This window comes from Limanda limanda, chromosome 19 (genome assembly GCF_963576545.1).
Source record: "Limanda limanda chromosome 19, fLimLim1.1, whole genome shotgun sequence".
NCBI lineage: Eukaryota > Metazoa > Chordata > Actinopteri > Pleuronectiformes > Pleuronectidae > Limanda > Limanda limanda.
The window spans coordinates 1673861-1689169 of record NC_083654.1 but is presented as its reverse complement, the minus strand read 5'-3'; the positions used below and the strand labels follow the sequence as shown (position 1 = coordinate 1689169).

The 15309-nt window shown below is 38.8% G+C and overlaps 1 protein-coding gene across 3 annotated transcripts; it reads right to left on the bottom strand.

The window, feature by feature from the left end:
• Positions 1–3509: 3509 nt before the first annotated feature.
• Positions 3510–14129, bottom strand: LOC133025904 (tropomyosin alpha-3 chain). Of its 3 annotated transcripts, none has more exons than XM_061092694.1 (9): positions 14016–14129; positions 12418–12543; positions 10533–10666; positions 8205–8322; positions 7808–7878; positions 6748–6823; positions 5780–5842; positions 4319–4388; positions 3510–3592 (listed from the first exon to the last, which is right to left on the bottom strand). In XM_061092694.1, exons 1-9 carry the CDS (start codon positions 14127–14129, stop codon positions 3510–3512), a joined length of 855 nt encoding a protein of 284 aa, XP_060948677.1. The 3 variants fall into 3 exon arrangements, with proteins under 3 accessions (XP_060948677.1, XP_060948678.1, XP_060948680.1); XM_061092695.1 differs by having other exon boundaries at positions 10533–10564; positions 12442–12543; XM_061092697.1 differs by having other exon boundaries at positions 10533–10615; positions 12493–12543.
• Positions 14130–15309: the final 1180 nt, after the last annotated feature.

Here is a 15309-nt window from a genome sequence, read left to right as displayed (position 1 = left end):
GCAACAGTCTTACCTTTGCAGCTCACAGTTCAAATGGTTCAATTTCCCAGTGATGTCCGATAAAAATGCAAGGTCAAGTATCCACTCAGTGTCCTCCAGCAGCGAGGCGTCTTCCCCTTTCAATTACATGAACTGTTTGATTTTGCGTGACAAAAAACGCTGCAAAATTCGCCCCCTGCTGAGCCATCGGATTTCTGTGTGTAGTAACAGGTTCCCATATTCAGCTGACAGCTCCTCCAATAGCACCTTGAATGTCCGGTGTTGTTTGGCTTTGGAGCGGATGCCATTTATGATCTTCACGACAGGAGTCATCACATGATCAAAGCCGGTTACTTTTGCAGATAGCGCCTGCTGGTGAATGATGCAGTGGTAATGTAGAAATGCTGGGAAGTCTGGGTCACATTTACATTGCACAATGAAGCCTGCATGTCGGCCCGTCATGGCGGGAGCCCCGTCTGTTGTCACCGACACCAGCTTTTCCAATAGTACCTTTTTCTCCACGAAGCACGTCTTCACCGCGTTGTAGATGTCAATTCCCCTTGTTGTTGTCTTCAGGGGCAGAAGTGTCAGGACTTCTTCTTTTGTGGAAAAATCATCAAACACCATTCGGAAAAACATCATCAGCTGAGCTGTACTGGTGTGGTCCACGGACTCGTCGCACTGGATGCTAAACCACCAGATCCCCGTCCAGTTGCTCCGTCAAGTTTTCGGACATAGCCGACACTCTTCTGACCATCGTACTTGCCCCCAGTTGAACATCGGAGAGAGCGGAGATGGCATCGGGACAATTCTTCTCGTCTTTGAACACAGTGTTGGCAACTATCATCATTGCTTCTTTCAAGATCTCCCCGTCTGAAAAGGCTTTCTTGTTCTTTATCAAGCAATGTGCAGCTCTAAACGAAGCTTCAGTTGCTTTTTGTGATTGTTTCACCGGCCTCGTTAAAAAAGACTGTTGTTTTCCCAAAGCTGCCTTTAAGTCACGGGCTTTTTCTGTCCGTAGTGCGCTGCCTGGTGGGTAGTTAGCATGGAAGCTTTTGTGACACGTACTGAAGTGTCTCTCCACATTGTGCCGCTTGCCGTCGCAACAGTTGCCCCGCAAATGAGACAAACACATTTGTCTTTCACCGTCATAAAAAGGAACTCTTCCTCCCAATCATTATGAAAATAGTATGCTTTCTTCCGCTTTTCTGCCATGTTTTCTTTAGGTCCCGCTTGTCTCAGCATAGAGCAGTGACTCTCAAACTCTGGATTTGTTTACTACTCTGCTGTTAAAGAGATGCGCACGTCCGGTCGCGCGCACGACCTGTTTTGCCGTGCCCCCGTCAAAACAGGTGGTGCGCGCGACCACCTGTTAACAGCGGAGCAGGAAACAAATCGCTCTTTCGCCGTAGCCCGCGGGCGGCCCTTCAGCCCCTCTCCAGTGGCTCCCTGTACAGTGTTGTGCATGTCGGGCATGTTTTTCGCGAACAGATAGCGCACACACAGGCCCTGGGGCTCAGGCCGCGGGGATCAGAGCTCGTTCACGTGAAGCAGAAAAATATTCTAGCTCCAAAGTGGAGCATGACAGTAAAAGTTTTAGAACCACTGGCATAGAGTTAGGTAGCGTTTTTTTTTTTTTTTTTCAAATTAATTTTTTTTTTTTTCAAATTATTATTTTCTTTTTTTCAATGTATTTATTTTTTGATTTAGAGCATGCCATGCGGGCGACTCGCAGGGTCCCCGCGGGCGACCAGGTGCCCACGGGCACCATGTTGGCTACCCCTGCATCACGGGATCCCCGCAGTAGTCGCCCCCCATGACCTAAGTAAAACACTCCACTTCCCGAACTATTTTATTACCGCACAGCGTCATTAAAGAGCAATCAATTGTGTGGATAAATAGAAGCTGGTTGATATCTACCGGGTGCATTTGAGTGTCTGCCTCCCGAACTGAAAGTGGGAGATGATTCCACAGGATAGAAGCTTGATAGCTGAAAGCTCTGGCTCCTACTCTACTTTTAGAGACTTTAGGGACGACAAGTAAGCCTGAATTCTGGGAGCGCATTGCTCTAGTGGGGTGATATGATACCTTCAGCTCTTTGAGGTATAATGGTGCCATATTATTAAGGGCCTTGAAGGTGAGGAGGATCATTTTAAATTCTATACTAGATTTAACCGGAAGCCAGTGTAGGGATGCTAATAGTGCGCAGCGTGAAATAATTGAGACACAGAGAGGAGCAGTTATTTACTGAAAGGGACAGTAAAAACTCTAAAATAACTTAACGGTCCAAACATGTATGAAAATACCCCAAATGAACACTGTAAGTAGATAACTTGATCACTATAGGAACAATTTCATCCAAAATAAAAAACCTCTAAGATGCTCTAGTGCAGGGGTTCCCACACTTTATAGGCTTGTGAGCTACTCTTGAAATGACCAGCTCAACAAGATATACCGACAAGATAATGTTGGTATGTTGATTTGGACCTGGAGTGTTAGTATGCGTGGTGGTTATTTGCTAAACTAAATTATCTTTTATCTCTTAATATAATGTATTTTTTTGTAATGTTACAACTTTATTTTTGCCAACTTAAAATATTCACAAGATTTCCTTTTTATTTATTTAAAATATTGTCCCAATACTCCTTCATATGTTACTGTTATAATTGTAAAAAAAAACTAAACAGCCATGGAGATTCATTAACTGAAACATTTATTTTCTCTGTTGTTTAATACTGGTAAATAACAGTAAAGAGAAATACACTGAATGACAGATTTAGTTGATCAGAGAAGGTCAGCAGAGACATTGAGAAAGTAGTTAAAACATTACAACAGGCACACATAAATGATGAGGAATAAAACAACATAAATGAGACAAAAAGGTAGGGGGTGGTTGGCGGACATTGCAGACTGAGAACAAAATTAGCCAAGAGATGGCATTCAGCAGTAAAAGGATGAGTCTTGGAGCAAGACCTGGCAGAATTGTAGAGCGTCAGGACTTTTAGCTGGAAACACAAGAAGGAAAAGGTGACCTTGAGGATTATGTCTCAACTAATCATGACTCATAACACCTTTACATCACAAGGTAACACCACAAGGACATTTCTGATCATCCCTTCTGTCTCTAATTCACTGGATTTACTGATTTAGTTGAAAACTACAATATTTTGATTTGTTTTTCTATACAAAGCAGATCAGATGCATGAGACCCGTTTTGCTCTAGGTTTTTAAATACAGCAGTTCAATAAAGTCCAAACTTTAATACACTTTTTTTGATTGATTGACTTGACATTTTTTGACTGGAGACACTTTTCTTTCTGAGGGTGTGTACTGACACACTCCGTGACATCAGTTGGTGGGTCTGTGGTTAGATGATGGAAATAAAACATCCTTTCTACAACATACAACCAGAGAGAGATCTTTAACCTTTGTTTAGGTTCATCTTCAAATGTGCATAAAATGTTGGTATTGTGATGTATGGCTCAATAGGCCTGCTACTCACTTACAAATGACATATACTTAATCATTACTTACATAGAGGTCATGTCATTTAGGGCGTGGTCCAGTTCCTCACTGATGGCTTTGTACTTTAGCTTCTGCGCATAAAGCTCATCTGTTGGTTCACACAGAGACCAAGGGAAGATGTAAAAACAATCAATTTCATCAATCCATCCATCCATCTATACATCCAATTATGTAATGATCTTTATCATCCAATCATCAGTGATATTTTAAGGGTCGCAGCAGAAGCTGTTGCCAATCCCAGCTGACTTTGGGAAAGGCAGGGTACACCCTGGACAAATCACCAGTGTATCCCAGTGCTAACATAAAGAGACAAAATACCATAATTCACACCCGTCTTCACCTACAGACGGGTGTGAATTTATGTGTTTTAACTTTTATGTTTTGGACAGTGGGAGGAAGCAGGAGAAAACCCTTGCAGTAACAGCTAAAACATGTAAAGCATGAAACATGAAAGGTGTTATAAAAATTCTAGTTATTATTTTATATTTATTCACATGCAAACTACACAAAGAAAGCTTTGATTTGAACCGAAAACTTTTTGCTGTGCAGCGACAATACTAACCACTGCATCACATTATATTCTTACTATAATTATAATTTTCTACGCGAGTCAGTTGAATACATTTACATTCACTAGCAAAAAGGAATTTTACTAAACTGACATTGAACAGCATGTTTTTAATTTATCAACATAACTTGTCACTTTTCTTGCACTCTCATCCAATCTACAACAAATCTAACATTCTGATATATAGTTGTGTTGCTATAGATTATGTCATGTACATGTGCACAACTATCCAAATCAATGCTGTACCTTCCAGATCATCAATAGTCTTCTCCAGCTTGGCCACAGATCTCTCAGCAAACTCAGCTCGGGTCTCAGCCTGAAATAACACAGCACATGCTAATACATCATACAAACAAAATACGCACAAGTGGGTAAATTTGGAGTGTAGGACGGATTTACATTAAGAACACATAATATGAATTGAGGGTTTACATTGTAGACTTTACACCCATTAAGTTTTTTTAGGGTGCAGGTCCTTTCCTCTTCAGCTTCTTCGCTTGGGAACAATGCACTGAAACCATTGCGAAAAACAATGATTTTATAGCAGATGTTGACTACTAACTTCTTCTTCCTTCTACGAGCGGTATATGGACCCTTTGTCTGCGACTAGCATTTTAAATCATACCCAAAGCACAGTCCCTTTTCTCAGCCAAATGTTCCTGCTGCAGCAAACATGTCAGTAAGTTTAACACATTTGGCAGCACAGTATACAGCACTTTGTAGAGTTCATTTTCATTTGTATGAACTGAAATTTGAACTTGTTTGTTTTTAGTGGGAACTGGCACAAAACTGTGGCAGTATTTCCCTGAAGGGCCTTTTGTTTTTTATCTGCGCCTCCTTTGCATTTCTTCTCCATTTTTCTTCTAACTGGTTTTTTTTTTAGGCTTCATTTTTTAATGACGCGATAGTGTTTCCACTGTCTGTTATTTTGGAAGGAGTGAAAAAAAGACAAACATGTTGCGGGTTCAAGACACACCAAGAAAACTGTGACACTGCAGCTCACTTTGGATTGTTTTTACCGTAATATACTCATTCTTCTTCACTGTTTGGTATATTGGCAATACATCAAGATGCATTAACGCCATCTACTGTCTTTTATAGTCTTCTATATAGTTTATGAAATAAAGACTATATAATGATATTACACAAAACAAGGACTGCATCATTTTACATCTTCTCAGACCACTGTCTCTCTCATCTACAAATTCAAAGTGAGAGAGCGAATCCTGGGCACACGGACCTCAAGTTGGCGAGGAACAGACTCGGGAGCACTGGTCTGCATGGGTTAGCCTTAAGCCAAGCGTGTTGCCAGGCTCGCTTCCCCCTGGTTCTGTTTCCTCTCCCTAAATATAGGGTTTCCAAACCTTCTGCAGTAAAAATGTTGCTCTGATTTCGGTTGATCTGACCCCACCACAGACATTAAGAATAGTTTATAGAAAAGGCAAATTTTCTCTGTGACTGTCTCATTTGCTGTTCTAGGTCATAAAGAGGCAGCAATATTAAAATAAGACCGTTTCATAACCAGTTAAAAACTGTTATACTCCTGATCGCCCATAACACAATCTAATAACTTGAACGAGTTACTTCATAACTCAATGGGTAATATATCCCTAGGTTAGTGTAAGAAATAAATAGTTGGTTTAAAAAAGTTATTCAATACATTTTTTAAATTTTAAAAAAATATGTATTAGGAGTGACACAACTCACCTCTTTCAGCTTGTCAGTCAGGATCTTGATCTCTTCCTCATATTTGTCCTCCTTTTGAGAGTACTGTGGTGAGACAGAACAGTATTTACATCCAAATCTATGTCAAACAGATTCCACACTAGTCTCCATATCAATTTCTATATTAAACACACATTTACATCTCTGTAACCTCTATTCATGACATGTGATTCTGAAAAGCCCTGGATTATGATTATGAGTTTAAGGTAAGAGAGGGACACCTTGCTTCAAAAAGCACAACTATCTGTTGACAGACAGAACACTGGCACGTGTGCTGCATTCAAAATGAACATGCTTCTTAGTCCCGTTCATATACATCTTTTCAATTTATATATAAACTTGTAACTCTTTGTTAATTATTTTAAAGAAATATTATATTTGTATTTAAATTATAATATTGTTAAACAGGCACGTGGAGTCCCTTAATATATACCTTGTATCTAGCCACAGGACATGTATCTGTGTACAGTATTGTTTTTATAATTTAAACATATCTCCTAGGATTTTTTTAACCAACATAAAAATTTGGTACAAAAACACTTCATGTGACCAACCAGCAAAGTTAGGCACATATACAACCATAGTGATTCATATTTTCTCTGGGTTACATTTAATGATTTTGAACCAAAAAGTAGAAATAAAGAAAATTGCACTTATATATTGCACTTACATGTAGCACTTTGAGATTTGGCTTTTTTGGAGCTAGTGTATTTACATGATTCTTGCTGTTCTGGGTTTGTATCCTCATGGTTAAATGCACTTTTTGTTAGTCACTTTGGATAAAAACATCAGCTAAATGATATGTTATGTATACTAAGTAACCCCAGCTAAAATTGCATTCAGGTAATTCAATTCAAATTGAATACACTTATTAACCGTTTAATTTGTTCCTCACCAGTATACACAGAATAATAAAAGCATTGTGGACCATGCTGGTCTCCTTGTCCTACCTTCTCAGCCTGGGCCTCCAGAGACTTCAGATTATTGGTGACATTCTTCAATTCCTCCTCCAGTTCAGCACATTTACTTGGTTATTTATTTATTTTATTTTGGGGGTGCATGTAGATGAAAAAACATCTGATTATTTAAAACAGTGTAGAGTTTAAGTGACCACTGTAAAAACAAATTGTTAGCAGAATTCAGGTCCTTAGTGAAAGTAATTAAAAGTTAAAGTACATTACGTGTAAGAGTCATGCTTTCAAAATGTTACTAAACAGAAGAACAACATCTAAATAAATACTGTACTATACTGGAGCTTTAAAACTAGATGTACACGTTATGCAGCATGTAGCAATGAATGATCATAATTATCAACTGAGGTGGGACACAAGACATTGTTTGTCAAGTAACAAGTAAGGTAACATTGAAGTCCTGAGTCAAGTAATAAGTAAAGATAGAGAAGTCCCCAGTCAAGGATTACCAAGTCTAAAGTCAAGTCCAATGCTTAACCTTGAATGATTAATAAAATAAATGCTTACTAAGATGATACATGCAGAATTTTTTTTTGCCAGTGTGTTAACTAGATCTCAATTTATCCACTGCTGAAAAAATGCATACACCAAAGAAAATTCCAGGTAGGTTGAACCTACTTGGCAATAAATCCTTTCTGATTCTGATTCTGATTCTGATCAAGCACTAGGAGAAACATGCTGCTGGGACAGAGGTATGTACCTTCATGTGCCCACCCACTACACTTCCAAATCACTGGATTGGTGAGCAATCTACACTGGGAAATGAAACCCAGGTTGAAAATGTTACAAACTTTAAAATGCTAAACAAATTATTGAATGCATCTTAAATGAGATATCCCAAGTGAGCAGAACATAAGCATTTTCCTTTGTCAAGTGAAGACTAACAGCCTGACCTGTGACTGAGAAGCAAAAAGCAACATAAATATATAAACAAAAAATAAAATGTCTGTGTATTATTGTGACCTACTATACTCATGTTTAAAGACTTGAAGTGTCGAAAGCAGCTGTCAATAGCTGTCAAGCGACTTGATATACTCACGCCTCAGCCAGCTCTGCCCTCTCCTCTGTACGCTCCAGCTCTCCTTCTACAATCACCAGCTTACGAGCCACCTGGGCAAAGGCATGATGTATATTATTATATTTCATACATCACATATTAAAACATCTTCACTCACTCTGGACTCCACCAAGTTATTATGTGGGCAACTATCAATGCTACTTAACAATTATCTATGGTAATTAGTTGAGGCCTATGGAGTAGATTTGTAATACCAGTTAGGCCTATATGGCTATAATTTTTTCAATACTGCTGGGAGCACTGCAGCTGAACGTGCAGAAAAAAGCTCCTTTCTGAGACTGGGTTGTTATAGCTTCCCATTCAGCACCTTGAGACAGAATGATACTGAAGATTCAAGAGGCCAATAACTTAAGCTCACCTCCTCATACTTGCGGTCAGCCTCTTCTGCAATGTGTTTAGCCTCCTTCAGCTGGATCTCCTGGAGCTCCATCTTCTCCTCATCTTTCAAAGCCCTGTTCTCAATCACCTTCATGCCTCTACATACACAACCATGATCAAGATCAATCAAGTGTTTAAACATTTTTTAAAATCCCAGGAAACAGGAAAAAAGGAGAGCCAAGACATTTTCAGTCATTTTGAGCTAATTTTGTCCGTGGTTCAGTAAGAGAACAGATTGTCCACTATCCAGAAGGTCAGCTGGCTGATCCCCCATTTCACGTGCCAAAGTGTTCTTGGACATTAAACTGAACCCCAAATTGCCCCTGACTTCTGTGCCAGCAGTGTATGACTGATGTATGATAGCGATATAATGCACATAGATGCAATGTAGGAATGGATGATGGATGGTAAAACTTTATATGGCTGCAACGATGTTTACCCCTGCAACTCCAAAAATGTTTTGTCAGGAGAAGTTCACCCAGATAGAAGGCAGTTGGCAGCATGAATCGATTCATATATCCTAAGCGTAACATCTGCAGCCTCAGTAGAAATCCACATTCAGGCTTGTTTTTCAGTCTTCAACTGTCCAGTGTCTGTGTCTAAAGCAGCCTCAGATTTCTATTTTTGGCATTGGAACCTTTTGTGCTCTCTGCTGTTGTAGACCATCCCTCAATGTTGAATGTGTAATTCCTTCTGAGATTCTGTCAGCTCCAACCTTTCTGACCATTGTCCTCTGACCTCTCTCACCAAGAAGGTGTATCCTTCCACAGAACTGCTGCTCACTGGAGATTTTTTATGTTTTATTTTAGTATTTTGCACCATTCTGAATAAACTCAAAAAAACAGTGGCGCTGCTGCCACATGATTTTCTTATAAGATGATTGGAAGTAAGCAAGTGTTTCTGATCTAGTGCTCAGTGAGTATGGAAAAGATCTGGAGGGAAATTGAGCAAATTGAAGAACTAAAGTAACTTAAATCATTTCTTTCAATCTTAAAGATATTCCCTGTTCATCTGCACAATTGGAATGTCACAACTCTTAGATAAAGAGTTTTGGGTTTTTGTTGGACACTTTTTCTTTGTGGACATTTTGCTTATGTTTGGTTGATGGATTTTTACCTGTGTCCTTTCGTTTAGGTTTGTGTTAAGCTGTTTCTCCCAGAGGTCTCATGAATGCCTTTAAACTCTAGACTAAGTCTGTTTTATTTTGATGTTTTTACTCTCTAGCATTCTTAAAGGTGACATATTATGCCCATTTTACCGCAGTTGATATGGTTCATTGGGGTCTTAATGAAATGTCTGAAACATATTTTGGTCAAAATACCACAATGTAATTTAAAACAGCACCCTTTTACCCCACCCCCCCCACCCCTCCTCCCTCCTTCACGAGATACAAGCGCCCAGATTTTTAGCTATCCATTACCTCTGTAGAAATATGGCTACTGGATACGAAGATACAATCTTGCAACCATATCGTTTTGAACCCGGTGGGCCGAAGCCTGGCTCCGGGGAGAGACGCCCGGCCGTAGACATGCTAGATACCCAAATTAACGTGTAGAAGCACTACAAAGTTTCATAATATGTCCCCTTCAACTGTTTTAAATGCTTAACTGCGTAGCGCCTGTGTTCAATTATCCCAGCCTCCCCTGTGTATATACTGTAAGTCTCTGTGCTTCCCTTTCATCTTTCACCCTTTCCTCGTCATTCTCCTTCGTCGTGCCTCAAGGTTCCTTTTAATCCCAGTGTTTTTCTGCTTAGCCTTTGTAAGAACCTTGCCTTTTATTAAAGGACACTTTTGTTTTTCTACTGAACTCACTCCTGCATTTTTGAGTCCACCTGCTCTCTACACTGTGATAGAACGAACTGACCATACATGGACCCAGCATAGATTCGCCTTTTTTTCCAAAGGGTCTGTGAATTCGAGGCAGTGGTGGATGAATTGATTTTCCTCGAACACCCAGAAGCAAGTGGTGTTCTTCAAGCTAAAATGTCTTATATTTTGCTTGAGTTTTTAACAGGTCATGCTTGGTATGGTTACTGATTCTGACCGCACCCATCTGCAAGGTGTGTGCAGATACTAATGTGGTTAAACACTGATCAACCATAACTTTCAGCCTGTAAATAAATTACCCCTAATTTTATTATCCCAACATGGCTTGGAGCTGGCCTGGAGCAAATAGGTGACTATTGTTAACAGATTAATGGAGTATACATACACTGTGATTGTTCCTTAGGATACATTTACCTCTTGTCTTACTATGCTGATTGTGTTAAAAACTGTAATATTTTCTATATTATAGCAAAGAATCACCTCTCGCTCTCATCAGCAGCCTTCTCAGCCTCCTCCAGCTTCTGAAGAGCCGTTGCCAGTCTCTCCTGAGCTCGGTCCAATTCTTCCTCCACAAGTTGGATACGTCTGTTTAAGGAAGCTACTTCTGCTTCAGCCTGAACACAGATAAACATGGTGCTGACTGACTGATTAAGTAAAGTATAGGTCAGAATATATAAGTAAAGTATAGGTACAATTTCAGCTGCCCATCTGACATTGGGGAAGAGGCAGGGTACACCCTGGACAGATCAAGAGAGAGGTATACAATCAGTCATGCTCACATTCACACTTATGGTCAATTTCGATTCTCTATTTAACCCAACCCTTTTGTGGTCTGTGGACTGTGGTTATACACCTGGAATACCAGACAATACCTACAAAGACATAAAGACAACATACAAACTCCACGTAAAAAATACAGCAAAACTGAGAACGTTAAAGGTCCAATGTGTAAGATTTAGGTGAAAGGGATCTATTGACAGAAATTTTATATAAAATAGGGGGGGGGGGGGTTCTCTCTATGGATGCAGCCATGTTTCTTGTAGTAGCCCAGACTGGACAAACTAAAAACCCTTTAGGTTTTTATGAAAACTGATGGTTACCACAGGTTCTCTTTCATGTTTGGAAGGGGAGGATGAGGTGAGGTGTATTCAGCTGCAACATGCAACTTGACCACTTTATGTCACTGAATTCTACACACTGCAACTTTAAGAAAGTGAGCCTGTGTAGCCCCACAGTAAATACAGTCAGCTGTTTGACTTGGCTGGAGCCAAAAGCAGTTAATGTATTCAGTGCACTTGTTTCTTTAAGTGTATTAGTTAAAAATATCTAGACTATAGTAGGACAATAAATAAGATATGCATTTAGAAACATCCATGGTAATATCAGGGAATAAAATGAAAGGGTCACATCTACGTATGTTCCTGTAATAAAACCTGCATGCTTTACAGAGCGTCATTATTAGGGTATTAATTTTTCATTCAAATTAGCATTCAACCAAAAATATTACTTGATCGGTAAGGTTCTTTTTATGTTAGAGTTTAGTGCCTTGTCCTCTAGTTGTGCTATTGTAATTAGTTATTTGTGGGTGAGTGTTACATTTACTAGTTGTAAGCTTGTTTGCCCTGGACATATGTCTGTGCTTTATTTGTCTGTAAGTATACACATTCTCCAGGGGCAGAACTGTGCCCTATATGCCTACTGCTGTAGTTAGTACATGATAGAAGGGTGTAAATCCTAACGTAAATTTCTCAGCAAGGACAGATGACCCAGAATTTACTCAGTGTTTAAGAATAAAAACTAATAAATGGGAATAATTTATTAATTGAGTCACTCTCCAAAGGGGGTAAGTTGACCTAGGAGGAATGGATGATACCTAAAATGGACTTGGACCATTGTTAAGCTCACAGTCAAGGTTGAGTGGCAAACATCATGGCCAAAATAGGGCTCTGAATCCCCACGACAGCTGAGAGGTCCATGCAGGGCATGATGAGAATGGAATGCAATGGAGAAGTGATGAATCAGCCAGGATTGGTTTACACTGGCATTATCACAGCTTTGAACAGAGCCTCAGTCCAAGCCTTATATTGTATGCTAGTATAAGAAGACACTGAGTCTGGGATATTTAGAGGTTTACCATGTGCTGCAGTTATAATAATTTATATTAAAATCATAGTAAGAAGAAATAAAGGTGTACAACCAACTACTGTATCCCCTCTGAAATGTGCCTTTTACAGTATATTTGGGTCTATTGTATGCAGAGTATGCTTTATTCTCTGGAATTACTGGTCAAGAATTGACAATATGAAGTAAAGGGTCTGAATTAACCTAAGTTACTGCATGTTGCACTTTTAGAATTGTCACTTACGTCAGCAGCCTTCTTATCGGCAACCTCAAGCTTCTCCTGGGCATCCTTCAGGGCCTCAGAATATTTGTCAAGCTCGTCCTCCGTCCCCTTCAGCTTCTTTTGCATTTGCAGAATTTCATCTTCATGCTGATGGTGTGGAAGATCAAAAACAAAATTTGCACGGCTGCAATATGACACTGAAAATGGATTGAAAGATTTTTATATACCTAATGCAGTGATTGTAGTGTTCTGTTATAATAATGTAAATGTATCTAAGGTAAAGACATGGTAAGAAGTTATTCAACTCAATATCATAGGCAATTAAGCAGTTTATGATTGCTGAAATTATTTATTGTTTTCATATTGACCTTTATACACTATTCTCTACTGACATGCTGCCAGCCACACAGCCAGGGGACACACGCCACAGTCCTTGTTCTGTTTGAACAATGAATTTAGTACCGAAATGACTGCTACTTGGTACCTGCTTTGGTTTTCCTCTGCCTATAATAACATGCAACTTATTGTTATCTGAATGGAACACTTTCTAGAGCAAGTAAAGTGCAATTGGTATAAACTAGTGAAATAATATAAATCAAGCGTCATGACCACGGTGCAAATATTTCTAAACATTAAATAAACTCCAATCAAATTAATAAAATATAACCATCATTTAACTCTGAGAACACACTTTTTGAAAAATAGCTATTAGACTTTTGTGTTGCGCAAAATTTGGTCAGATCTGAAAACATTTTGTCTCATGCAACTAAAATCTTCAGGAGTCAACTCAGCTCCTTGTGTCTGTGATCTGACTGAGCATTTGTGATTGGGCCATGTTAAATTTGTTCTTATTCTGAATGAATCAGGTAAAGTCCTGTTGTAGCAGGTAACGGGTCTATGTGTCAATATGTCTAGTGGATCCAAGTGGACTTTCAGACCCAATAATAATGCCAGATTTAAATACATGCCAATTTTAGTGTGAACAGATCTAGCTGTTAAGCCAGCTGTATGACCAAATATTTTGTAAAAATGATTTAAAAGAAAGTGCATGAAACCACTTCCTGCCACTTTGCAACATCAAATGCTTACACAGTTAAAGCTGAACCTCGTGCATGTTTTGATTGTATATATCCAATATAAAACAATCTATCTCAAATACAGAGGTACCAGTTGGATTCAGACAAAATCAGTCTTACAGGCACAAACACAGACTCGGTTCAGGTCTTAGTTGTAGGCCTGTGGAAAATTATTTGTTCGAATCATCTGATTGTCATCATCCAAAGCGATAATTTAAAATAGTTTGAAGATAATCTACTCGAATTTCAGATGGTTCTCCAAATATACATCAGGTAGTCAGTTTTCTGACCAAAAAACAAATTAACGCGTAAAAAAATTATCTGACAAACTGTATAATCTATACAGTACAGGAGTTTAATTTGAAAATTAAAGAAAAAGCCTCACTTGAAGTCATCATTAGTATGAATGGCTAATAAAAAAAACCCCATCACTGTCTGCTTCCAAAACTCATATACCGAATAACCCCAGTTTGATTAGCCTGTTGATAAAAGATGCTCTTCTAGGTTTTTGACATGTGATTTGCACTTGTGTTCATAACCAACCTGTTTGCTTCTCTCTTCAGCTGCTTTCTTGTCTGCCTCAGCTTGTTCAGCCTGGTCCAGTGCATTCTCCTTGTCCAACTTTAGCATAAGCATCTTCTTTTTGATGGCCTCCATTTTGGCTGTTGTTTAGAGGGGTTTCTGCAGCCGCACACAATTAGAAGAGAGGGGGAGGCAAATGGGAGCAGGACAAATGGCAGTATAGCCTAGCAAACTGGTAGAGACGCCAAACTCTGTCAAAGAAAGAGGAAGACCATTTATATGACAGTGGAGTGGACACTCCCACTTTGGAGTACCTACCCCCCCCCACACACACACACACACATTAACAAATGAGCCTGCATGCTAAAAAAAATATGTTTGTTTGTGTGTTTCTATTCTTAGGGACGTTACCGCAGATCTACAAAGCTTTTTCCATCTGATTTTGGTTTAAAATAAATAATGACAATGTATAGAAGACTGATAACTTGCATTTCCCTGCATGGATCAACATGGTTTATCTTATATGAAAATAAAGTATTTTGTCTTTTTCATACATCATACATAGGTTGTTGGTCTTACAAGTCTAAAGTGTAATTATCAGATTTCAGTTGATGTTCTGTCTTCATCTTCCAGAAGCATTTGATTCCTATAAAGATCTCACAGAAATTCACTAATCCTTGTAATCTAATATACTTGTAATATACTATTACATCTTTCTATATTTATTAATTGTATTATGAACTCATGAATAACTTATGAAGTTTGCTGCCATTCAGTGACTCATAACAATTTAAATTAAGAGTAACATTACATTAAAACCATATTGCTGTTGATCCCTGTTAATAGAGGCAAGGTTTTTTAATTACAATTTTGATCTCAGCATGTGTAATATAAAGGATTCATCTATTTAATAAACAAATCTAGTCTTTCTTCTACCTTTCACTGCCTCCTTCTGCTAATCTCCTTTTCTCTTTGTTTCCATGAACCTGTCTGCCTCGCCCATGCTCCTCATTCCCAAACGATAGTGCACATCTTATTTCCAGTCTTTTTTGGTGGTATTTGGTTTGTGGTATTAACAGTACCCTTTTATCACCTTATCATAATTCCCAGGTCCTTAAAGTGAAGAAACTGCATGTATGTATGAGAATTGCAGTCATATTAATCATGGTCATTTGATCCAGAGTTCATAAAAAAATTGATTTTAAAGCTAGTTCAAAATGTTTGTCAGGTGACAACCACAGAGTGACGTAAGCTGCTTATACATTTCACAGTACAAGACAATATTTTCTATTATTGACAGTAAATTAAAGTCCTC

Bases quoted from the DNA above. Each gene is read 5' to 3' on its own strand.
- LOC133025904 (XM_061092694.1), bottom strand. From the start codon at position 14,129: ATGGAGGCCATCAAAAAGAAGATGCTTATGCTAAAGTTGGACAAGGAG. The intron at 10,667-12,417 runs GTAAGTGACAAT...ATCTGTGTTCAG, and splicing joins CCGATAAGAAGGCTGCTGAC to GCTGAAGCAGAAGTAGCTTC. The intron at 5,843-6,747 runs GTAGGACAAGGA...GTCTCACCACAG, and splicing joins TGGAGGCCCAGGCTGAGAAG to TACTCTCAAAAGGAGGACAA.